The sequence below is a fragment of the Lipotes vexillifer genome, unplaced genomic scaffold, assembly GCF_000442215.2.
Source record: "Lipotes vexillifer unplaced genomic scaffold, Lipotes_vexillifer_v1.1 scaffold217, whole genome shotgun sequence".
NCBI classification, from domain to species: Eukaryota; Metazoa; Chordata; class Mammalia; order Artiodactyla; family Lipotidae; genus Lipotes; species Lipotes vexillifer.
Window position 1 is genome coordinate 6,832,738 of NW_006788200.1, and position 25,504 is coordinate 6,858,241.

At 46.5% G+C, this 25,504-nt stretch overlaps 1 protein-coding gene and 1 non-coding gene across 5 annotated transcripts in view; one reads left to right on the top strand and one right to left on the bottom strand.

Moving 5' to 3' along the window:
- CTNNA1 (catenin alpha 1) overlaps positions 1-14,775 on the top strand; it is a 179,346-nt gene extending 164,571 nt beyond the window's left edge. For 2 of the 4 annotated variants that reach the window (XM_007461428.1, XM_007461426.1), the window contains 7 exons: positions 2,696-2,896; positions 3,455-3,606; positions 8,421-8,531; positions 10,349-10,530; positions 10,686-10,791; positions 12,395-12,529; positions 13,592-14,775. In XM_007461428.1, coding sequence (XP_007461490.1) covers positions 2,696-2,896; positions 3,455-3,606; positions 8,421-8,531; positions 10,349-10,530; positions 10,686-10,791; positions 12,395-12,529; positions 13,592-13,879 — 1,175 coding nt within the window. In that variant the 3' untranslated portion in view covers positions 13,880-14,775. The remainder of the gene's footprint in view (positions 1-2,695; positions 2,897-3,454; positions 3,607-8,420; positions 8,532-10,348; positions 10,531-10,685; positions 10,792-12,394; positions 12,530-13,591) is intronic. The other 2 variants (XM_007461427.1, XM_007461429.1) reach the window with 2 other exon arrangements.
- Positions 14,776-24,118: 9,343 nt separating this feature from the next.
- Positions 24,119-24,191, bottom strand: TRNAG-CCC (transfer RNA glycine (anticodon CCC)). Its single transcript has one exon. It is a non-coding gene; the product is annotated as a tRNA-Gly (tRNA).
- Between the last annotated feature and the right edge of the window lie 1,313 nt (positions 24,192-25,504).

Consider the following 25,504-nt stretch of genomic DNA (forward strand, 5'->3'; position numbering starts at 1 on the left):
GAGGCCACAGCAGTGAGAGGCCCACGTACCGCAAAAAAAAAAAAAAAAAGTTTAATACATTATCTCTTTCAGTAGTGCAATGGTGTAAATTCTAGCAAGTCTCCTAATTTTTGAATTAGCACATGCTAAATTATGGTCTTCTTAGCTATCTTGTTGTAATTCACTTTTCCCTCCTGCAGTAGAAATTTTTACTATACTTTGGCTTTCCCTGGAAAGATATTTATTTTAATTGATGAATTTTTATTTTTTAAAAAGGCTTTTAGAGCAGTTTTAGGTTCACAGCCAAATTAAGAGGAGGGTAGAGAGACTTTCCATCTACTTCTGGCAGCCACACACGCACAGCCTCCCCCATTATCAACATCTCCTTCGACAGTAGCACATTTGTTACAACTGATGAACCTACATTGACACCTCATTATCACCCAAAGTCCGTAATATACATTCCTGTTCACTCTTGGTGGTATATACTTCATAGGTTTGGACAAATGTATCCATCATTGAGTATTTTCACTGCCTTAAAAATCCTCTGTGCTCCACCTATTCATTCCTCCCTGCTCCAACCCCTGGCAACCCCCGAGTTTCCTGCATGTCTCTTTATAGCTTAATCGCACTTTTTTTTTAAGTGCTGAATAATATTCCACTGTCTGGATGTACCACAGTTTTTCATTTCACCTACTGAAACATGCCTCGGTTGCTTCCCAGTTTTGGCAATTATGAATAAAGCTGCTGTAAACATCTGTGTGCAGGTTTTTATGAGGACTTAAGTTTTTAGCTCCACTGCATAAATACCAAGGAGTGCAATTGCTGGATCATAGGTAAGAGTATGTTTAGTTTTGTGGGTGCAAGTCCCTTCCTGCAGTCTCTTGGGAACTACAAAATGAAGGGCCTTGTTCCCGGAGCCTACAGGGGATCTTGAAGCCCAAAGGCAGGGCATTGTGGTGGCTCTATTCTTTGCTGAATCCACTAAGTATCACTTGCCTCTCGCTCCCCTTGAGATAAGAGGAAATAGCATCGTGACCACTAGACACTGTCATATGTAACTTGGCTGAGTATGTTAGCAGAGGCTGTGAGGGAAGAGTAATGACTTTGGAAGGGAATTAAATCAGGAACCAGTCTAGATAATGACAGTTCAAAGCATAAGGTAACCAGGGATGGCAAAGAAATGACCAGGTGTGTTTCTTTCTTTCTTTCTTTTTAAATTTATTTTATTTATTTATTTTTGGCTGTGTTGGGTCTTCGTTGCTGCATGTGGGCTTTCTCTAGTTGTGGTGAGCGGGGGCTATTCTTTGTTGCAGTGCACAGGCTTCTCACTGCAGTGGCTTATCGTTGCAGAGCACGGACTCTAGGCGTGTGGGCTTCAGTAGTTGTGGCCCGTGGGCTCAGTAGTTGTGGCTCACGGGCTCTAGAGCACAGGCTCAGTAGTTGTGGTGCACGGGCTTAGTTGCTCTGCAGCATGTGTGATCTTCCCAGACCAGGGCTCAAACCCGTGTCCCCTGCATTGGCAGGCGGATTCTTAACCATGGCACCACCAGGGAAGCCCCAGATGTGTTTCTTAAACAGATTACATTTGCCCTAATTGTCCTGTCTCTTCCAGAAAAACCAGAACCATTAGTCTTTCACCTATTGTGCCAGGTACTTTCTTGGTTTAAGGAAGTGAGCATGTCTTTAACAGACACTGCTTCTAAGAGTTCTTACGTGTCTTGAAAGCTCCTTTCCAAGCTGGAAGGAAATGGGCAGGCAATGACCTGGAGGCTTTGTGTTGCTCACTCACCCACCCACCCCATGGATTGTGGGCATCCCTGTCACTTGGGCTGTCTGTTGGTAGACTCTGCAGTTCCTGGTGGTGAGAACATTCCCTTTCCCATCTGGGTCGATCCCTACATATCAACCTCATCCATTTTAATGGCTGTATAGTGCCCATTATTTATTACCCACTCTGCTCTTGGACATTTTGGTTGCTTCCACTTTGCTATTATAGATGAGGTTGAAGCGGACTTCTCACTCTGTTGTTTCCAATACCCACTGCCAAGCTTTTTGCTTTGAGGAAAAAAATAGTTTTGGTGGGTCCTCCAAATCCAGCTCTACGACTAGACAGCTTAACAGGAGTCAAGGGTTTCCTCAAATAACACAACAGGCCCACCTGCATCCCATGAGTGGTTTGTTTACTGAATGTTTCGCCTCAGGGGCGGTCCCTCAGCACCCTCCAGAGGGGGCTTTAACCTGCCTTCCAGGACCTTCTGTTCCAGAGCTGTCCTGGCATCTTGGTAGCTTGTCTGAATACCATCGGCATCTACTGGAGGGAGGGGCAAGGAACTGGGAGAATAAGACCTTACAGTGAACCTTTTCTTCTGATTTAGACTTTGGGATGTAAAACCAGTGAAATCATTTAAGGGAAGGAGAAATTATTAAGGATTCTGTGATCTTGAATTTTCTGCCTGGCTTAAAACAACTGTGCCTTAAAGATGGGCATCTCTGTCTCTCTCTTTTAAACCTGGAATAAAGATTGTTATTCTTGGAGGTTGAGTTTCTGTGGGACAGTTAATCCGGTCTCTTGAGTGAAATGATACATGTAAAGCTTTTGGCACCGTAGCTGGCACAGAGTGAGCTATCGATGAATAATAGATGCCAACTTACAGTTGTCCCCTTCTAGTGGAAGGCCTCCTCCCTCATTCAGCTTTTTTTGTTTGTTCCTCAGAGAATCACATTTTGGAAGACGTGAACAAATGTGTCATTGCTCTCCAAGAGAAAGATGTGGATGGGCTGGACCGCACAGCTGGTGCAATTCGAGGCCGAGCTGCTCGGGTCATTCACGTGGTCACCTCAGAGATGGACAACTATGAGCCAGGGGTCTACACAGAGAAGGTGCTGGAAGCCACCAAGCTCCTCTCCAACACAGGTGCGGGGGCAGCCTCCCTTCCTTATGCTCCCCACACACAGATGGCCTGGTGGCCAGGCCATCCAGTTAGTGCAGGCCCTGTGGTTAGGAAGTAGGACGCTGGGACTCAGTTCCGTCTTAGGACAAGAATTCTAGAAGGTATGTCAGATTTGTGAGAAGTTGATCAGCCACATTAAGGCCTCACAAACACATTTCCTTCATGTGTGTCCCATGATTAATAATGGGAGTTATTTTAAGATGAACGTCTGAGTTATATCTCCTGTCAGTGAATACAGTAAATTAAGGAGGGTCCCATTCTAGCAAGGCCTCAAGTTAATCCTAGTTCTCAACCATGTAAATCCTATGTTGCAGAATCTGCCCAGAGACAAAGAAGATGATTTGAGTCTGTAAAATACAGCATTTGATTTATTTCAACCATAAATACTTCTCACATAGGTAGAAGCAGAGGCTCTTCATCATGCACCCTGCCTCTGTGTCTAACTGAGGGATTTAGGGAGGGCTGGTAGAGCAATGATGTTTGCAGGGCCAGCAGGATCTGCCATGCTTTCTTCTCCGCAGTCATGCCACGTTTTACCGAGCAAGTGGAAGCGGCCGTGGAAGCCCTCAGCTCAGACCCCGCCCAGCCCATGGATGAGAACGAGTTTATCGATGCCTCACGCCTGGTGTACGATGGCATCCGGGACATCAGGAAAGCGGTGTTGATGATAAGGGTGAGTAACTGCATTTCAGATGTTTTAACAGCTTCTTTCTTATCATTTGCTAAACTTGAGCAATGCATCATTTTGGAACTCAGCAGATGAGTGGCAATATGTTAAAACCATGAGTCTAAAAGCTGTTAGAATGAGATATATTTAATTACGTTGTCTAAAATGACTTTTAATTGCAAGTTAGAGCCCAAACTTGGGCTGAGAAGGGAAGCTAGCATGAGTTGGCCATGACGATTTACTTCAAGTTAAACAATTGCCACAAATATGAGGCTTCTGTTTGAGTTAGAGGGAAACTACAGAAAATAAAGGCTCATCAGTTAATTTCAGAGAAGGGAGTATTTCCTTAATGCAGGTTGAAGCTCTTCTTTACATGGAGCACCCCTCGCCTCAAAGGTGGCAGGCAGGCAGGATGCTAGAACCCCAGGGTTTTGAGGGTGAGAATGAGGGGCTGTGGCAACTCCTGGGCTCGGGGCCAAGTGTTGAGCCCTCTCACCGTAGCTGAATGGAAGTGCCACCTGCTCTGGGCCCCATGTGACCCATCCTGTCTGAGGCAGCAGCAGTTCTCACCATCTGAGACAACGTCTAGGGCCCCCTGTGGATTAGCCTGCACAAAGGGGTTTTGAGAAACTACTGACTCCTCTGTGATCATCCCCAGTGTGCTGCGCTGGGACTCACAGCTGCCCTTTCCATAGCAGTTGATCCCTCACATGCTGTTCTGAGCATGAACAGCTCTGGAAACTGGGAGCAGAGCCTGTGCCAAGCTCCCCCAGGCTCACCTGGACCTCCCCCAGGCTCGGGCCATCCCTGCCATAGCCACAGAGCCAGCAGTTGGAATGCAGGGTCTGCCTGCTGAGTAGACAGCTGCTTTGCTATGCTGACGATCTAGTCAGGTCAGGGGAGTTTCAGTTACACCTTCATGGGTTGCTAGTCAAACCTCCCAAGGTAGGCAGGGGTTCTGTCCCACTTTTTACCCCCTCAGGTGGAAACAGAGGCCATTTCTGAGGCTGGTGCATTAGGCTGGACCCATTCTGTATGCAGTGTAGAAATGTTTGGGCAAGACTGCGTTTCTCTCTGGGGTGAGGAGGAAAGAGAACAATTCAGGGATGGCCTGGTTGGCTGATGGCTGTCCCTGCAGGCCCAGGTCACCTGGACATGCTGGAGTGTGGCGGGGGAGAGTTGGGGGAGCCTTTTTGCTTTCTTCACGGCTGCTGCTGTGCTAGAGAGCAACCCATGCTCAGCAGGTCATAGCCCGGTTGAATGCAAGGTTAAACCCAGCAGCCAGATCTCAGTGGTGTGAAGGGATCCCTGGGTCAGGTGTACCGGTGGTGGTAAAACACAGCCCTATATTTCCAGAGTTCTTTGCATACTGACAGACACTTAGAAAATAGAAGAAACGATAATGAGGAGTCACTGGGTGTTTGAGATTAATGCCTTCGGGGTTTTAAGTGAGCTGGTACTGCACACACTCCAGGATGCCTGCACATTCCAGGGCCTGTTCTGTGGAAGCAGGTCAGGTTGTGGAAAACCACACCCTGGAAACAGGCAGGGAGCTTGGATTCCTCTTCACATCTGTGACTCTTAAGCAAGTTTCCTCATCTTTCTGAGACTCACATGATGGTGTTGGTGGTTTTAATGGGATGAAATAGAGGTAACGTGTTCAGCTCAGGGCCTGGCATGTAGTAGCTGTTTCTTGCACACTTACTGCTGTATTGGAGCGCAAGTATGACAGAGGCCCTGGCAGGCTCGGTGAGATAGAACCTGGGGTGTGGTCAGCTGGGAGGGCCCAGAGCAAGGGCAAAGTAGGTCTGTGGCAGCAGTGGTTTAACTCCTCCCATATTATCTTGATTTTAATTCAGGAATCATCCTTCCAAACCCCCGGGCCTCTCGGTTTCTTGATGTCTTATCCTCCCCCAACCTCAACCTCACTTGACTAGTCTTACCCAGTCCTTGTCATTACCAGTATCTACATCATCCCAGTGTCGGGTTTCCCCCTTCCATCAGCTCACTGTCTCTGGTGCTGTGACTCCCAACAGTCCTTTGAGTCCATCAGGATCTTCAGCCGGTTGGCCCTCCGCACTTGCAACCCTCACTCAGCCCTTCAGGTCCTTGCCTCACTCCTTTTCTAGCATTGAGTCTGGTCCATCAGTATAATCTCCTTTGCCCCCTTTTCTGTCCTCTTGTTTGCCTTGCAAAATACAATCCTAGTGAAATTCCTTCTCCTGCTGAGCATGGTGTGGAAAAGTGCAGCCACCCTGACTGGGGTCACCGAACCCAGGACCGTCAGGGGGCCCTTGATGCCATGCAGCCTCGCCCACACAGCCATAGAGTCTGGGAGCATTTCATACCTTCCCACTTGCCTCCCCATCTGTGCCCCACCCTACGTGTCTGGCCTCAGTGCCTGTTGCACTGAGGATCCTGAGGCAGTTAGAACATCTGCTCCTGGCTGAGCCCGTCCCCTGCACTGGGTCCCATTCTCTCTTCCTCCAGCACCTTCCCCCCAGCATACAAATGTGCCATTATTTCTCCCGTTATAAGAAAATCTCCTGGCCCCCCTCCTCCTCAGTCTCCTTTGCTGGTTTATCCTCATCTTCTCAGCCCCTTACCACTGGTACACCCTGTAGCACAGTTTTTCACCTCTCTCTTTTCTGACTGTACTCATTCCCCTGGTGCATAAAGACGTGAGAAAACCAGCAGGAGGTTGACTCTTCTGCGGTCCACACTTATCTAGCCACCTTGCCTACTGCCTCTCACTTGTCTAACAGGCACCTCAAGCTTATTATTCCCCAAAGGGAGCTCCTCATCTCTCTCCACCCTGTTTTCTCGTATCAGTTGATGGCAAATCTGTCTTCTACTTGCTCAGGCCCGAACCTTGGATTCACCTTTGATTCCACTTTTTGCCTCAAACCCTGAATCTCATTTATCAGCAAATCCTGTTGGATCTACCTTCACAATAAATAGAAACTCTGAACACTGTTCCTACCCTGGTCCAGGCCACCAGCATCTCTCACCTGGATTCATGCAATTGCTTGCTTCTCAGCCGGTCTCCCTATTTGCATCCCTAGGTGCCTACAGTCTCATCCACAGAGCACCCAGGGTGATCCTTTTAAGCTTCAATTAGGTCATGTTATCTACTGCTTAGTACTCCCCAAAGGCTGCCATGTCATTCAGTCCTTACACTGGCCCACAAGGCCTTCGAGGAGCTGAACCTGTCACCTCTCTGACCTCATCTCCTACTGCTCCCCGGCCTTTGCTCCCAGGGCTTCAGCTGACACTGTGCCATAAGGGCAGTGAGCTGAGCCCCTACTGTGGCCTTGCTATTCATCCAGTTCCCCAGGCCTTTCTGTTGGTGACTCCGTCCTGCTGGAACACTCCTCCCCCAGGTACCTCCTGTGCTCTCACCTTCATTGCCTTCAGGTCTGTGCTCCAATGTCACCTTCTCATGAGACCTTTCCTGACCACTGATATAAAATTACAATCCTCCTCTACTGCTTACTTATAGCACTGATCACTTTCTAATAGGTCATGTGATTCACTTTTGTCATTTTTCCCATCAGAATATATGTGAGAGCAGGGATTTTTGTCTGTGTCATTTTGTACCTTCAGTGCCTAGAACAGTGCTTGGCACACAAATATTCAGTGAATGAATGAACGAATAGGAGATATTTGGTTTTCTTGGCAAGAACAGTTCTTGGGGCTGTGATGGGCTATCGAGGAAGGTGGGGAAGTGGCCATCCTGTTAGGAGGGCACCCCTTTGACAAAGCTCCTCCACAGACTGAGGCTCAAGTGTCTGTGACCTCAGGATTAAAATGGTGAATGGCAGCAAGACTCCAGGATCTTGCATTGCCGTGTGACTCACTGGCTCCTCGAGTGACCCTGGCTGTCCTCACCTCCTCATGGAGGGGCAGGCCTGGCCTTTGCACCTGTACAAACCCAACATACTCAGGGCAGTTTTGGATGCTTCCTCACAGGAAGCCCTTGGGCTGGGCTTGGATTAGGTCCTGGTGCAGATGAGGGACTTGCCTCACTGCCCTCCTGTCACAGGCCGGCCAGCTGGGCTAAGAGGCAACCCCAGCTGTTCTGCCTGCTGCCCTGTTGCTGATAACTTCCAGAAGATGACATTATGTTTTAAGTCAGCAGCTAATCATGAGAGGCTGGAGAGTGTACAAAATAAGAATTTTATTTTATAATTAAAGCAGAGGTAGGACCAGTAATCGGCCCCTTTGGTATTTATTCAGACCTTATCTGCCATATTCTCTCTTTAATAAAAGTAAGTACATAAAAATACATTGCCTATTTTTACCTCTCAAATCAGCCTTTGGTACCCTAAGAGAAGTCCCAGTATTAGTTAATTCATTTAATTTTCGTCACAAAATGGGAAAGTTATAAGAATCTGCTTAATGTTGTATGAAACTGCTATTTTTAATACAGTACCTTTTCCACCCAGGACAACTCTCACCTTTGTCTTAAGATGCAGGTGTTGGAGAAGTACGTTAAGAAGTGAAAACCTTGGTCAAGCAAAGAGTGTTGACTCATTGGTAGAAACTGAAACCCTCAACCCCATAAAGGACCTGTGTCCTTTGGGAAGTGCTGGTGTGGTGCCTTTGCTTGCTGTTTGTTGAATGGGCTGCCTGGCACGTGCATGAGCTAAAGCAGGGTCTCAGACAAATACCGAGCGATTTTAACTTTATTCCTCACAACTGTTTGAAATAACTGCAGAAAATTCTGGATGTCTGTACATCAGGCTGTGGGCCCAGAGGCCTGGGGAAGCTGGAGGCCTAGGGTTGTGTTTGACTTGTGATTCCTGTCTCGGTGGCAGACCCCTGAGGAGCTGGATGACTCGGACTTCGAGACGGAAGACTTCGATGTCAGAAGCAGGACAAGCGTCCAGACAGAAGACGATCAGCTGATAGCTGGCCAGAGTGCCCGGGTAAGGACCAAGCTTAACTTGTCCTGCAGACCCTCCCTGTCCCTCTCTGTTCTTGGCTTTTTCTTTTCCAGGAAAACACTCTCATTATTGAGAACACCATTTTTCCTCTCGTTTTCTCTGGCAGTAGGACCGAAGTTATCCTAAGTAGTGGCACCTGCTAGTCAATTGTAGGTTCATCCAAAACATCTTCTCAGCTGGGCCCTGAAGCTTTGGTTTGTGAAGCGCCCTGAGTCAGGAAAGCCCTAGGATCTAGTCAATGCAATGTTTGTTAATAGGACAGTGAAATTCAAAAAAGATTGCTGTCTTTGCCTATCTCAATGATACCATGGGCATGAACTATTTAATTATTCATGGGTTAAAAAAAATAACAGTGGTACATTCAAGAAAATCAGAGCCATTGCATTCATTTAAGTCATTAAATCTTCAATCAACTGCATTTATGTTTTGGGGAGGGTGCCAAGAAATATTACTAAGGAGTCTTTTTCACCCCTTAGAAGATATTTTGAACAGCGGGAACATGCCTGCTTTAAGCCTCACTCGGTCCTAAGCATTTTGGGAAGCTGAGTGGAGAGGAGCCCAAGGCCCTGCGTCTGTGACTTGAGGTGGGCAACAGGCCTCCAGGTGCTGCAGTGATAAGGTTTAAATGCCGTCTCAAGTACCTAAAAAGTATACTCTGCAGCAGGTTCTCTTCTGCCTGCCTGCTTGCCTTCTTTAAAATTTTGGGCTTCCCTGGTGGCGCAGTGGTTGAGAGTCCGCCTCCCGATACAGGGGACGCAGGTTGGTGCCCCGGTCCGGGAAGATCCCACATGCCGCAGAGTGGCTGGGCCCGTGAGCCATGGCCGCTGAGCCTGCGCGTCCGGAGCCTGTGTTCTGCAGCGGGAGAGGCCACAACAGTGAGAGGCCTGCGTACCACAAAAAAAAAAAATTCACATTCTAAAACTACTTCTGGGTCACCTTGAAAAGTTGGAGATATATTACAGCCACCGGGCCTGCCACGGAAAGGACTCCATGTATTAGCCCCTCCCTCATCTCCTCTCCCCATGGCAGGAGGCAGAGGATGAAATTTTTTTTTTTTTAAGGTTCAAATGAAGTTTATTTTTTTAAATATTTTAATTTTATTGGAGTATAGTTGATTTACAGTGTTGTTAGTTTCAACAAAGTGATTCAGTTATACATTCTTTTTTAGATTCTTTTCTCATATAGGTCATCACAGAATATTGAGTAGTGTTCCCTGTGCTATACAGTAGTAGTTCCTTGTTGGTTATCTTTCATAAGAGATATATATGTGGTAGTGTGTGTATGTTCATCCCAAGCTCCTGATTTATCCCCCTGCCCCCACACACGTTTCCCCTTTGGTAACCGTAAGTTTGTTTTCCATATCTGTAAGTCTGTTTCTGTTTTGTAAATAAGTTCATTTGCATCTTTTCTTTTAAATTATCGGTAGATTCCACATATGAGTGCTAGCATATGATATTTGTCTTTCTCTGCCTGACTTACTTCATTTCAGAGGATGAAACTTTTAAAGAATTAAGTTAAGCTGATTCTGTCCCTGTGCAAGCGTGATCATGGAGCTTCTGCACTGGCCTTCAACCCCTCATACCCTGTTTTTCTCCACACTAAAACTTGTTCTTGAAAGTGGGTCGGGAATTCAGGCTGCTGTAAACTTCGGTGCAAAATGGCTCTTCAGGCAAAATGAAACCTATTAAAGCATTAGCCTACCTGTGTCATAGATTGCTTGGTGGAAATATTCTTGGCTAATGCACTGTGAGAACTTCATATTCTCTTTATGTAAGAGCTTCCTGGGCTTCTGATTTTAGGCGATCATGGCTCAGCTTCCCCAGGAGCAAAAAGCAAAGATTGCGGAACAGGTGGCCAGCTTCCAGGAAGAAAAGAGCAAGCTGGATGCCGAAGTGTCCAAGTGGGACGACAGTGGTAATGACATCATTGTGCTGGCCAAGCAGATGTGCATGATCATGATGGAGATGACGGACTTTACCCGGTGAGCAGTGCCCAGCCCCAACCTGCTACACGGAGGGCTGCCCCCTCCCTGCAGGTCACCTCACACAGGCAGGACGTGCTGCTCTGTACACACTTTTCTGTTCATCTCCACCTACGAGGGCTTCAGTTACGATCATTCTTGTTCCCTTTTTTCAGAGGTAAAGGACCGCTCAAAAACACATCAGATGTGATCAGTGCCGCCAAGAAAATTGCTGAGGCGGGATCCCGGATGGATAAGCTTGGCCGTACCATCGCAGACCATGTAAGTGACAGACTTGCCACATGGGCCTTGAAGTTCATCCTGGGACTCGGGCAGCCCAGCGGTGGTAACAGTGTTTTTCATGAGACACAGTACTTTTCCCATCTCAAAAATTGTTCTTAACTCGTCAACCCGCTTGACTAACATCAGCATAGAGTTTTAAAGGATTTCTGTATTCCTGCTTCTTCTTTGACAAGTTTTATAAGGCAGGCCCAGTTTGCATTACAGCACATCTCTGGAGCAGGTGTGTATGTCCTGAAATCTTCCTTTGGTTGACAGCTAAAACCAGCCTTTACTGTTATTTATTATCTCTCAGATCTCTTCAGGATGTCAGCTCTGGGCAGGAGCTAATTCTGCAAGCCCTAATAATACACTGAAACTAGGTGTATAAGAGCCTCTTCTTGTGGAAGTATTGGAGTATTTCATGTGAGAATCAAGAGCCCTTTTGGCTAGTGCTTTTGGAAGGCTGACGTGCCCAACTGGGGACAGACATCTATGTCCTCAATCACCCAGCCTTCATCTCTTCATTCTCTGTATCGATATGTCCAAAAAAATGTGGTTCCTACCTCCTGGAAAGTTTACAATATATTTCCCTTGATGCTCCAAGATATTATCAGCTGTAATTACAAACCCTTCCCACTCCTTTCCCTGAAGTATCCACACGCTCAGCCTGTGTTGGGGTTGCGGGACAAGTGACAGTGGTTTCTCATTGCTCAAGCCAAAGATTGGGAAGTATCCTCAACTCCCCTCTTTCATGTAATAACCGATACTCAGCCCTGGTGCTTCTACTGGCCACACGAATCTCAACACCATCTATCTGGTCCTTCCCTCTTAGCAGCCCCCAAGCTGAGTCCTGACATGCATGGCCCACGCCTGCACAACTGTGGCCTCTCCTCACTGATTTCCTGCTCTCTCCTCTGCACTCCAGCCTCCACACAGTTGCCAACACAGTCTTCTTATATGATCATCTTAAAATGCAAATGAGGTATGGCTCTGCCATGCTTCAGTACCTTCTTAGAATAAACTTCTAAATCTCCAGCATGGTCTGCACCCCAGCCTCACAGGAGGGAGGTTTTTGCATAAACGCTTGAGAGGTGCTCTGTTCCTTCTTTGGGTGAAGTCTCCGAAGTTGGCCCTGAGCTTTGGCAGCAAGACAGGCATTTCCCTGTGACTGGTCGGGACCCCACGGCTCCCACGTGCTCTTCTTGCTTTGGTTGACTCACCCGTTCTCCATCTTTGCCTAAAATGACTCTCCTTTCATCAGGTGTTTACAGAGTGCATCATAACTGAGCAGATAAAGTCCCTTTGAGCAGAAGAGCTATTTGGATGGTTATCACCTAGCTCACAGCACTCTCACTTTTCTCCAGAACCAGACTCTCACTTGCTGAGGCTATTTTTCACCTTTAGGGGCTAGGGGCAGGGGCTGCAGCAGAGAGTAGCCTAGGGCTATCATGGCCCCAGGTAATTGGGTAACTCTTCTCTTGCTCTTTGCTCAAGCAAGGAGTGAAGAGCTGGTGGCACACTGAGCCTTTCAGAAATATCTGTGGGGGTGGGTGTGTTTGGGCCAGGCTCAGAGTGCTTGGTGCTAATTCCGCTCTCCCGTCAGTGCCCAGACTCAGCCTGCAAGCAGGACCTGCTGGCCTACCTGCAGCGCATCGCCCTCTACTGCCACCAGCTCAACATCTGCAGCAAAGTCAAGGCTGAGGTGCAGAACCTCGGTGGGGAGCTGGTTGTCTCCGGGGTAAGTTCCATCTGTGAAGAGAGCTGGTCAGTGGGAACGTGCTAGGAAGTGTGCTGTGGGAAAACTGGAAGTTTCCTCTTGGTCCTCAGAGGCCAAGGGCTGCACATTGGCTACTTCCTGCAGGACTGCAGCTCTGCTTAGCATGGTTGGTGACAGCTAGGAGCTCTTACAGTGCTTGCCTCTTCCCCTTTGTTGACCACCCCATAGGTAAAAGTATTTTTGTCTTCATTGCTTTTCTTCCCCCAGAGAGAACTGAGCCTGTTCAGAAATTGCAGAGATGGCATGTAGGCTTTCTCACACCCCCTCCACTCTCAGAGTTCCCAAGTAGTATCTCTTCCCTTGTCTGTTTACCATGTCACAGTTCTGGACCCCTTGTCACCTTGGGCAGGGGAAAGAGGACATCTCGCTCCACTGAAGCCCTGTGGCTTCTGCTAAACCCCACAGAATTTCCTTTCAAAGAAGACTTGGCATGTTGGACATACTCATACCATTTGTTTACCTGCTACAACATAAATGACCCTGTCTCTGGGGAGCAATTATCTATATTCTCTGAATTAGAGAGGAGACTCCCTGGGTCATTACTGAAAGCACTGGGGGTGGGGGGTGGTCTCTGTCTAGGAGGCTGACTTATTGCCATCTCCCCCTGCACCATGGCTGTCTGTGGCTGTTCTTGGTGCTTATGGTTATAGCTCTGCCATCACTCAAAAGATTTCGGCAGATCCTCCCCCAACTTGAGTGAATGAAAACTTGTTGAGGGGTGGGGCAGGTAAGGTAATGGTACCTTAGGTTTATATCACTCCTTCCTTCTTCAAAAGACCTGAAACACAGGCATTTTCAGGGTATTTGGATAAGAGCACCCAGTCATTGGGAGAGCCAATAAGGAGCAGGGCGGCTGCCCTGCCCTGTCCTGGTCCAGGAGGAGTGGGGACTCCCCTGCCAGGGACTGATAGCCTCCGGCTGGACCAGAGGGTCCAGGCCCTCCGGTACCTAGACCCAGGCCCCTGGGTACATGTGGGGTTGGAGGTCAGGCCTGTGCTCCTCACCTACCTTTCTGCCTCTTAGGTGGACAGCGCCATGTCCCTGATCCAAGCTGCTAAGAACCTGATGAACGCTGTGGTGCAGACAGTGAAGGCGTCCTATGTGGCCTCCACCAAATACCAGAAGTCTCAGGGGATGGCTTCCCTTAACCTCCCTGCTGTGTCGTGGAAGATGAAGGCGCCTGAGAAAAAGCCCTTGGTGAAGAGGGAGAAACAGGATGAGACACAGACCAAGATTAAGAGGGCATCTCAGAAGAAGCATGTGAACCCTGTGCAGGCCCTCAGTGAGTTCAAAGCCATGGACAGCATCTAAGGCTGCCCCCAGCCCTCAGGGCTTCTAAAGATCTGTCACTGTTCTTCACTCGTGTATTTGCCAAATAGAACACTGATGTTAGATTCCATAGGAAAATAGATTTCAGACCTGGCCAAGCTGGTGAATTTTGCAAAGACATACTTGTGTTTAAGTCAGTCAAAAGTACTTTACTTTTAGAATTCAGGAGCATATATCTAGCTATATTTTTTATAAGCGTAAAAATTCCATAACCAAAGAGAATCCCACATTAACTTCTTAGTAACACTGTTGACCAAGTTGAGATGCCTGTCCTCCTAGTGGTGGCAGCTGTAGGGTTTGAGAGAAGGGGGTCTGACTCCATCCTGGTTCATGGAGAGGGCTTCCACCAGTTCGACTGGTATTAAATGACCAAAGATGACCCAGAGTAAGCAACCTGGGCATCTTAGGAGGCCCTGGAAAAAGGAACATTCCCAGAAAGGTCTTCAGAGGATCAAACAACACGAAACTGAGTCAAACATAAATGTATCATGAGGAAAACTGATTACTCTCTTTATGACATGAGAATTTTAATGCATGGTTACAATAACTAATGTACTCTGCTGCAGGACATTAATAAAGTTGCTTTTTTCAGGCTAGAATGTTGTGATGCTGTAATCAGAACATGCTTTTTCCCTTTCTTCAGCTTCAAATGCAATGCAAATTCATCATTGGGCTCAATTCTAATAATTGCAGTGTTTCCTGCCTTGGGCTTATGGGGGAAGCCTGACAAAATAGTGTTTGCTTAGGCAGTAATTTAGACTTACCTTATTTGTGATTACTATAGCTACAAGGTATAATTTTACTTTCTTATTTAAATTTTATGAATTTGAATGTTTTTTACACTAACTAACTTTTCCCAATAAAGTCCAAAATGAAACTAAGTCTAAGGGGCCAGAGTCCTTTTCTTTGCCTTCCAGTGGAGTCGAGTTTTACATTAAACATCTCCTGGATTTGCCTACAGCATCTGCAGTGCTCTGGGCCCTCCCGCTGTCCCTCGTTCCCTGGATGGTACTGCCCAGTGAGGAGACCATGCCTATGGCTCTAGGCTGAGGGCCGCACCTCCTTGCAGCTTCCGTGCCAGCTCAGCAGGGAAGGCCATGCCCACAATGGGAATTCACATGTCCGTGCTTCAAGGTGCAGGTCAGAACCTCGGAGGCATCCTTGACATCTCCCTGGATGTCACCCCCTCTCTGCTGAATCATCCCCATCAGTTTGCAACCATACCATGGTAACGGCTGCCTTAAAGATAACCAGCCTCCTCAACCCCATGTCCTTCCTAGCCAACATCCCCACTTAAGCAAAACTCCCTAAAGAAATGTGTGTAGTTCTTGTCTCCTCTTCCTCACTTCCGTCCCTGCCATCCAGTCAGCTCTCTGCCCCACCATCCTATCACCATCCTCCATTCCATCTTACTGTCCTCACCCTATCAGCGGCCCAGGTGAACACGCCCTCCCTCCTGACAGCTCCTCCCCTGCCCTCCAGAGCACCTCGCCCTCGTTTCCTGTCTTCCTTACCGGGAGCTCCTTCTCCTCCTCTTCCTAGTTGTTCTAAGTTGCGCTGTCCCAGGGCTCAGCCCCTGGGCCTCTTCTCTGTTTCTGCTGATTCCTGATCTTAGCCAGACTCCTGACTTTAAATACCATCCAAATGCCAACTTCTCCCAGAACTAGACTTTTATAACTGCTTGCTTCCTAAAGTCTCCACTTGAATGTCTCCGTAAGTATCTCAAACTGGACCTGTCCAGATTCTTCCCTTTGAAATACATGCTGGGTCCAACTATTTCTCACTAGTTCCGCTTGCCATCACCTGGTCTAAGCCCTCATCACTGCATTAATTTCTATTAGTGTGTAACAAACTGCCCTGAAACTTAGCAGCTAAGACAACAAATATCACCTCACAGTTGCTGAAGGTCAGGAATCCAGGGGCAGCTTAGTGGGAGGTTCTGACTCAGGGTCTCTTATGAGGCTGCAGTCTCTGGAGGCTTGTGAGCTGGAGGGTCCACTTCCAGGCTCTTTCACATGGCAGGTGGGCAGAAGCCTTCGGTTCGTGCCAGGTGGGCCCTCCCATGGCAGCTGCCTCCCCCCAGAGTGAATTATCTGAGAGAACGGCAACCAGATGGAAGCTACAGTGTTTTATAAAAACTTGATCTCAAAAGCAATACGTCATCCCTTCAGTATTCTACTGGTGACCCAGACCACCCCTGGTCCACGGTTGGAGGGCACATGCCAGGAGGTGGCTCCCATGTCTGTGCACAGACCATTGCAGTAGGCTACCCGCCGCCAGGCTTCCCTGATGGTCCTGCTCCCACAGCAGTCACGGTAACCCCTATATACAAGTCAGAGCATGTCATTCCTTTAGCTCAAACCTTTCAGTGGCTTCCACATTCTAGAAGCCAGAGTCCTAAATAACAGGTATGGCCTCTTGTTGTCTCTGGCCTTTCCTCTCACCAATCTTTGTCATTTGCCCTTTACACTTGTGGCTCCACTTTCCCCAGAGACCCCTATTTCTTCTCAGGATCGCCTTCAGGTGTCTTGTCAAAAGTCCCCTTATCAGAAAGACCTCCTCTGATAAATCCTTACCCTCCCCTCCTTGTTCATAGCTTTGAACTATTTACGCATCCATTTGTTTCTATTGTAAGCTTCACAGGGACGGGAATCCTTATTTTGTTATCACTGACTCTCCAAGGCTCAGGACACAGTATAATGGCCACCCTGGGGATCCCTCGCGGGGCCAGGCCCATAGGCACTGGCCTCCCTTTACTCAGCTGTTCCTCCTGGCTGACTCAGAATCCATGCTGACGCTTGGAACATTTGCATGGCTTTTGTTGCCATCAGTTTGTCACACCCCGAAACTGTCTTCCGGGCTTCAGATGCACATCTGTCCCCAGCTGCTTCACTCCATCCGCTGATGTCCTACAGCCCTACACCCCAGTGCCAGGTTACCATCCAGTCTAACTCCCCACTCGGCCCATCTACTTCTTAGAGGCTGAGCCCCACCCCGCGTCTGGACAGCCACCTCCCTCAGCCCCCAGCATCCTTTATCCATTCTCCACCTGGTGGCGAAGGAAGCTTCCAAAAGCTTCTCAAGAGTTGAGCCTCTGCATACAATGCTCTGGGGCCCCCCATGCCTGCCTCAAGAATGCCTGGCACTGTGACCCTGCTCTCTGTACCCACACTGCCCCCTGGAAGCGATTCCTGGGACACACCTGTGCTCTCCCTGTGAGCCCATCACTTGCATGTCCCAGTCAGCACCTTTGCCATCCCAACCTTAATACCATTATTTACCTGAAAAGACTTCTGTTGAGCTTCGCCTCCTCCTAAGCAATATCTATGAAATCATGTTTGATGTGCTACATTTTTTCTAATACACGTTAAAATAATTTTAGTAAATGCTCATTCATGCATCACCTAAAATCATCCCTTGTATCAATACCACAATGGGAAACAGTGGCCCACAACCATTCCTGCCCATCAGGCCTTGGTTCGGCCCTCTTGGCCATGGCACGTGGTGTCACGGTGCCAGCCCTCACAGGACTGTCCTGCATTCCTTGGGCAAACGGCATTGGTCTTGGTCACCCCATTGCCCAGCAGAGGGCCTGGCACATGCTTGACAAATAGCTGTTGAACCATTCGAGTGATTCATTGCTTTAAACCAATCTATCAGAAGATACTAGAAGGCAGAGCACAGGTCACTGAGGAGGCACCAGAGGCCTTGCCCAGAAATCCTGAGACCCTCCTCTGCCCTCCTCAGAGACCATGATCGGAAGCGGCGTGGCCTGGGCTGAGCTCAGGGGAGACTCACCTCACCATGTCCTTGGGGGGACTTGCTCCTGCCCCTTGGCTACCGCCAAGAGAACTGTCTCACCTCAGCATCCTGAGGCTTCTTGCTTCTCAGCCAGGGCAGCGGTGACCCTTAGTGTCATCTCCCTCCATGACACCTCCTCCGGTGAGGCCTGGCCAGCTCCCTGCCGGACGGCGCCTCATCAGCCTGGCATTCTGGGCCTAGCCACCCCACACACCTGCTCTGGCCACGACCTGTGCACAGGGTGGGCAGAGCCCAGCTGCCCTCCCCCCTGCCCTGCAGCGCCTCCCACAGAGCCTAGGCAGACACTTCAAAGGCCCCACCTCCCCTCTGCAGCCTTAATCCTCACAGTTTCCGCTCTCTAGCCAGGCCAGGGTCACCACCCCACTGCAGGAAGAAAGGAGCGGCCACATGCTGGGGACGCCCAGGGCCCCCGTCAGGCATTTACCCCCTTCGCCCCATTGCTTGTTTATAGCCTGTGAGGTGTTGCTGCTATTCCTGCCCCTCAAACTTCACAGTTGTGGGAACTGACTCAGGCACGGAGCCCAAGTTACACAGCTCAAAAGCAGCCCAGCCCCTCCTCCCAGCCGCAAGATCCAGTCCCTCTAAAGCCCAGGTTCTGACCATCCCTCTGGAGCCCTAGACAGCAGCAAAGGGGCTGGTGCCCCCAGTCTTCCTCCCAGAAGGCTGACTCAAGGAGGCCGGCAGCGCCCTCACGCTCCCACCACACCTGCCCCATCCCTGCACAGGTCCTCAGGACTCTGCCTGTCAGGATGCAGGAATTCTCCAGGTAAGGCCACCCCCTGACTAGTCACTGGATCCTGGCCCACTCAAGGACTTTACCCCTCAATTCTCCCCTCCATTTCCTGCCTTGCCAAGATTTCCTTCCCCCCAGATCATTCTCATCAGCACACACAAAAAGTTCTGATAGCTCCCAGAGTTTAAACAAAAAAAGACAAAAAGCTTTTCTGAGTCCATGTCTCCCCTCCCCTTACACAGAGCTCCTCAGGTGAATGTTCAGATCCCATCTCCACAGCCGGCCACCATTCTCCCTACACGGTCCAGCCCTTCTCTCAGCAGCATGTGCAGCCGGCCGCCACTCCCTCCTTCCCTGTCACACTTTCGCTAGATTTCCACCTCCACACCCTTCACTTACCCTGCTCCTGATATCCTTTACCAGCTCTTCTCTTGATCTCTAATGTTGAGCTGGTCCAGGCCTCTGACCTTGGTCCTCTTCTCTTCCTTGTTTCCAGTGACTCCTAAGCAGTGGTTTGCTCGATAATGTGCAACAACCAGGTTTTCAGGGTGGGGTTGGGAGAGACTGCATATATAACCATACATTTTGTTATACATTTTACTCCTATAAAGGAATTATAACACACAATTCACAAATAACAAAATATGCAATATTCTTTACTCTAAATTCCACTGAGGCTTTGATTTTTGCTGAACTCTTGCATCCATAGCCAACCTATGGTTTCAGCCAACAGTCTAGTTCTGACATGAATATTGGTTGATATTTTTGTTTACCTTAAGGAGTAAGGAAGTAAAACAACAGAAATATATGTGTGAGAATTTTACTTGTTTGTCAGTGAGTGACCTCTTTGCTGAATCAGTACTAGTTGTCAAATACTGTAAGACAATTTCCTCAATTTCTTGTGCTATGTATAGATGACATACTTTAAGTTTAATTTGCATTAACGTTTTCGTCATCACTTTCTCAAGTCTAGACAATCAACAAAACAATAAATTAAGCCTTGGTCTGTAGCATTTCCCAACTTCTATGGTGTAAATACTCCCACCACATCAGATTTCCAGCCACCCACGCGGTGTCCTGACGGTGGAACTGGGAAGAGAAGCACAGAAGCGCAGGAAGAGAAGCGTTTCCACCACTAGATGCAATAGACGGAAGTAATCTCAGGAGCAGAGATAACAGTCAAACATTAGGAAAGGATACGTTCTGAGTATTTATTACCTTAAAATTTTTTAGCTATAAATTTACACGGATTAAGATTCACTTTTTGGTTCACAATTCTGAGTTTTGACACATGCGTAGAGTTGTGTAACCACCACCACAACCAAGATACAAAACAGTTCCAACGCCCTCCCCAAGATTCCCCTGTGCTACCCCAATGTCGTGGAAATGTCCCCTAAGTCCTGACAAAACGCTTTCCCTATAGTTCTGCCTTTTCCAGACTGTCACATAAATAAAGCAAAAGGTTTGCAGCCTTTTGAGTCTGGCTTCTTTCAATCAGCAGCATGCATCTGAGACGCATGTGTTTGCTGTGGGCATCAGCAGTCCATTCTTTCTCACTGTGGAGCAGAAGCAGTGCATGGATTACCACATTGGTCCATCCATCCCCAGATGAGGAACATTTTAATTGTTTCTAGTTTTGTTTTGTTACAAATAAAGTTGATATAAATATCCATGTACAAGTTTTTGTATAAACAAAGATTTTTATTTATCTTGGGTAAATACCTAGGAGTGAGACTGGGATTCTGTATGATAAGAACATGTTGAACTTTATAAGAAACTACCAAACTGTTTTCCATAGTGGCCGGCATTCTTGCTTCGTTCCCAATCTTAGAAAAAAAGCAGTCAGTCTTTGACTATTGAGTTTGAGGTCTGCTGTAGGTTTCTATGTGGTTTCCCTTCATCAGGTTAAGGAAGTTCCCTTCTGTTCCTAATTTGCTGAGAGTTTTTATTAGGAATGGATATTGAATTTTGTCAAATATTCTTTCTGCATCTATTGGGATGATCATGTGGCTTTTTCTTCTTTAGAAACACATCATCTGTGTTCCCACCATAACATATGAGCATTCCAGTTGCTCTGCATCCTCACCAGCATGTGGTATTGTCAGCATGTGTTCAGGTTTTTTTTTTTTCCCAGCCACTTTAATAGGTGTCTATTTAATAGGTGTCTTGTTGTGGTTTTAATGTGCATTTCCCTAACAACTAATGACACTGAGCATCTTTTCATTTGCTTATCTGTCATTTGTATATCTACTTTGGTGAAATGTCTTTTCAAATCTTTATTTTTTTAAACTGAGTTGACTATTTTCTTGTTTTGAGGATTCTTTATATATTCTGGACATAAGACTTTCGTCAGATATATAATTTGCAAGTATTTTCTCCCTGTTTTTGGCTTGTCTTTTTATTTTCTTAATTCCACAGATCAAGTTTCTAATTCTGATGTTGTTCAATTTATCAATCTTTAACTTTATGAATTGTGCTTCTGGTGTTGTAGCTAAGAACTCTGCCTAACACAAGGTCACAAAGATTTATTTCCTGTTTTCTTCTAAAAGTTTTATAATTTTTCATTTAGGTCTATGTTTGGTTTTGAGTTAAATTTTGTATAAGATGACAGGTATAGGTCAAGGTTCATTTCCTAAAACATGGCTGTCCAGTTGTTGCTACACCATTTATTGAAGACGAATCTTTCTCCACTGAAGTGTCTCTGCACTGTCAACTCAATTAACTATTTGTGTGGGTCTATTTCTGAACTCTGTTGTGAGTTATTGATTTATGTGTCTATTCTTTGACCAATGCCACAGTCTTGATTACTATAGCTTTGTAGTAAGTCTTAAGACCAGCTAGTATGAGTCCTCCAAATGTATTCCTTTTTTTTTTTTTAAGTTTTTTTAATTTTATTTTTGGCTGCATTGGGTCTTCATTGCTGTGCACAGGCTTTCTCTAGTTGTGGCGAGTGGGGGCTGTTCTTTGTTGCAGTGCGTGGGCGTCTCTTGTTGTGGAGCACGGGCTCTAGGCATGCGGGCTTCAGTAGTTGTGGCACGTGGGCTCAGTAGTTGTGGTGCGCAGGCTCTAGAGCGCAGGCTCAGTAGTTGTGGCACACGAGCTTAGCTGCTCCGCGGCATGTGGGATCTTCCTGGACCAGGGCTTGAACCCGTGTCCCCTGCATTGGCAGGCGTATTCTTATCTACTGCGCCAACAGGGAAGTCCTGTATTCCTCTTTTTCAAGGTTGTTTTAGCGATTCCAATTCCTTTGCATTTCCATATATTCAAATCAGACTCTTGATATCTAAGAAATTCCTACTTGGGACTGCAATGAATCTATAGGTCAATTTAGGGGGCGGACTTAACAATATTAAGTCTTCCAACTCATGAACACAGTGTGTCTCTCTATTTAGATTTTTTAACTTTCTTTCATCAGTGTTTTGTAGTTTTCAGCATAAAAACCCTGCATATTACTTTGCTAGATTTATACATATTTCATTTGTTTCATTGCTATTGTAAATGTTTGTTTTTTAAATTCAATTCCCAGTTGTATATAGAAATACAGTATGTTGACCTCAGGAGCATGTTAAACGTATTGCTATTTCTAGGAGATTTTTTTGTACATTCCATGGGATTTTTTTACACTGACAATTGTGTCATCTGTGAATAGAGACAGTTTTATTTCTTCTTTTTCATTCAGTATGCCTTTTATTTCATTTTCTTGCCTTACTGCACTGCCCAGGATTTCCTGTACAATATTGAAAAGGAGAGGTGAGAGTCGGCATTCTTGCTTTGTTCCCAATCTTAGAAAAAAAGAAGTCAGTCTTTGACTATTTAAAGTTTGAGGTTTGCTGTAGGTTTTTATGTGGTTTCCCTTCATCAGGTTAAGGAAGTTCTCTTATGTTCCTGATTTGCTGAGAGTTTTTATTAAGAATGGATACTGAATTTTGTCAAATGTTCTTTCTGCATCTATTGAGATGATCATGTGGCTTTTTCTTCTTTAGTCTATTTATGTGGTGATTTGAGTTGAACTAGTCTCGTATTCCCAGGATAAACAGTCACTTGGTGATGATGTATCTTTTTATATACTGCTACATTCAATTTGCTAATATTCTGTCGAGGAGCTCGCACTGAAGATTTTACTAGGGACTGCGGAAAAATCTGAAGTACTTACCACAGCCTCCAAGATCTCCCCTCCCCAAGCCCCCCAACCTCATCATTTATGAGGGATGCTGATCTGTAATTCTTTTTTTTTTTTTTTGTCTTTGCAATTTATTTAACACAGATTCACTGTGGGAATTATAATAATTTCACTAGCCAAGAGACTACAGGATGTCTCTTAATAAACCAATAAAGAAATTAAACATACTCAAAACAAATGATAGATTAATTACCCTATTGTACCAGGCAAGGTGAGATAAAAGGAATAAAGTCCAACTACACCTTAGTTAAGGTGTATCTTTTCTATGAGTTTTAGTTTCTCCAGAGAGAAGGCTTTGCCAACCAAGATCTGACTTCCATCTGCCAGCATAAAAGTCCATCGTGGCTAGAGCACGTTGCTAGGGAACAGTGGTGCAGGTGCCCAAGGGCAGGCTGATCTCCTCTGGCTGCTGTTCCAACCACCACCTAATAAAGGTGTCGCCTTTACCAAGGCAAGAGGTATTAGCAAAGAGTAGCTTTTACCCGGACTGACAGTTGCTTCTCCTCATGTTCTTACCAATAAGCCCCCAGAAAGCCCCCTCAGCGGCTGGGCTAATAAGTGCTTTTCTTTTTTTTTTCTCATTTACTTTCTATTTTATATTGGAGTATAGTTGATTAACAATGTTGTTAGTGTCAGGTGTACAGCAAAGTGATTCAGTTATACATATACATGTATCTATTCTTTTTCAAATTCTTTTACCATTTAAGTTGTTACATAATATTGAGCAGAGTTTCCTGTGCTAATACAGTAGGTCCTTGTTGGTTATCCATTTTAAATATAGCAGTGTGTACAAGTCAATCCCAAACTCCCTAACTATCCCTCCCCACCCAACCCTTCCCCCCGCCCCCGCCCCCGGTAACCATAAGTTCATTCTCTAAGTCTGTTTGTTTGTTTGGGGTTTGTAAATAAGTTCATTTGCATCAATTTTTTTTTTTTTAGATTCTGCATATAAGCGATATACAATATTCCTCTTTGTCTGACTTACGTCACTCAGTATGACAATCTCTAGGTCCATTGGTCCATCCATGTTGCTGCAAATGGCATTATTTTGTTCTTTTTTTAATGGCTGAGTAATATTCCATTGTATATATGTACCACATCTTCTTTATCCATTCCTCTGTCAACGGACATTTAGGTTGCTTCCATGTCTTGGGCACTGTAAACAGTGCTGCAATGAACTCTGGGGTGCATGTATCCTTTCGGACCATGTTTTTCTCCAGATATACGCCCAGGAGTGAGATTGCTGGATCATTTGGTAGTTCTATTTTAGTTTTTTAAGGAACCTCCATACTGTTCTCCACAGTGGCTGTATCAATTTACATTCCCACCAATAGTGGGAATGTAAATTCCCACCACACCCTCTCCAGCATTTGTTTGTGGATTTTTAAAATATATACATTTATTTGGCTGTGCTGGGTCTTAGTTGTGGCACACGGGATCTTCATTGCAGCATGCGGGGCTTTTAGTTGCAGCATGTGGAATCTAGTTCCCTTACCGGGGATCGAACCCGGGCCCCCTGCATTGGGAGTGTGGAGTCTTAACCACTGGACCATCAGGGAAGTCCCTGTTTGTGGGTTTTTTGATGACAGACATTCAGACAGGTGTGAGGTGATATCTCATTGTAGTTTTGATTTACATTTCTCTAATAATTACCAATGCTGAACGTCTTTTCATGTGCCTCTTGGCCATCTGTATGTCTTCTTTGGAGAAATGTCTATTTAGGTCCTCTGCCCATTTTTTGATTGGATTCTTTTTCAGAGAACCATCTTTTCATTTCACGGATTTTCTTTAGTTTTTCTGTCTTCAATATTATTGGTTTCTGCTTTTATCTTTATTATTTTCTTTTCTTCTGCTTTCTTTGGGTTTAATTTGCTCTTTACTAGTTTTTAAAAATTACCTTTGTTCTTTTAATATTTAAGTATATACAATTTGATTTTTTTTTAAGATTTTTTTTGATGTGGACCATTTTTAAAGTCTTTATTGAATTTGTTACAGTATTGCCTCTGTTTCATGTTTTGGTTTTTCGGCCGCGAGGCATGTGGGAGTTTAGCTCCCCAACCAGGGATCGAACCCGCAACCCCTGCACTGGAAGGCAAAGTCTCGACCACTGGACCGCCAGGGAAGTCCCCAGTTTGATTTTTTTTTTAATTTTTATTTTGTGGTACGTGGGCTTCTCACCGCTGTGGCCTCTCCCGCTGCAGAGCACAGGCTCCCGGATGCGCAGGCTCAGCGGCCACGGCTCACGGGCCCAGCCGCTCCGCGGCACGCGGGATCCTCCCGGACCGGGGCAAAAACCCACGCCCCCTGCATCGGCAGGTGGACTCTCAACCACTGCGCCACCAGGGAAGCCCCCCAATTTGATTTTTAATAATGGCTGTGTTCCACAACCAGCTCACAATGTTTCTCATATCCACACGCCTCACACACTGCTACGAGCTGGCTCCATCACACACTGCTTCTGAGTTTCTCTCTTCACAGGTGGCCTCTTCCCTCAACTCCAGACTCTCTCCAGCTGCCTATTCAGCATCCCCACTGGAATGTTCAATCAGTATCTCAATACAAACATGTCAAAACAACATCCACCACAAGGCCCCAATCTTTTTTTCCCTACTCTTCTATCCTCCCACTTTGTAAACAGCAACTCCACACACCAGTTTACTCAAGTCCCCAGGTAGGGCTTCATCCTTGACTCTTCTTTCCTCACACACCACATGTAGTCAGTCAGCAAGTCCTCTCAGCTTGACCTGGAGTCTGACCACTTCACACCACCTTCTCCATCATCACCCTGGTTCACACCGTATCAGCTCTCACCTAGATTCTACATCACACCCCGCATGGGCCTCCTGCTTCGTTCCTGCCCGTGTCATCTATT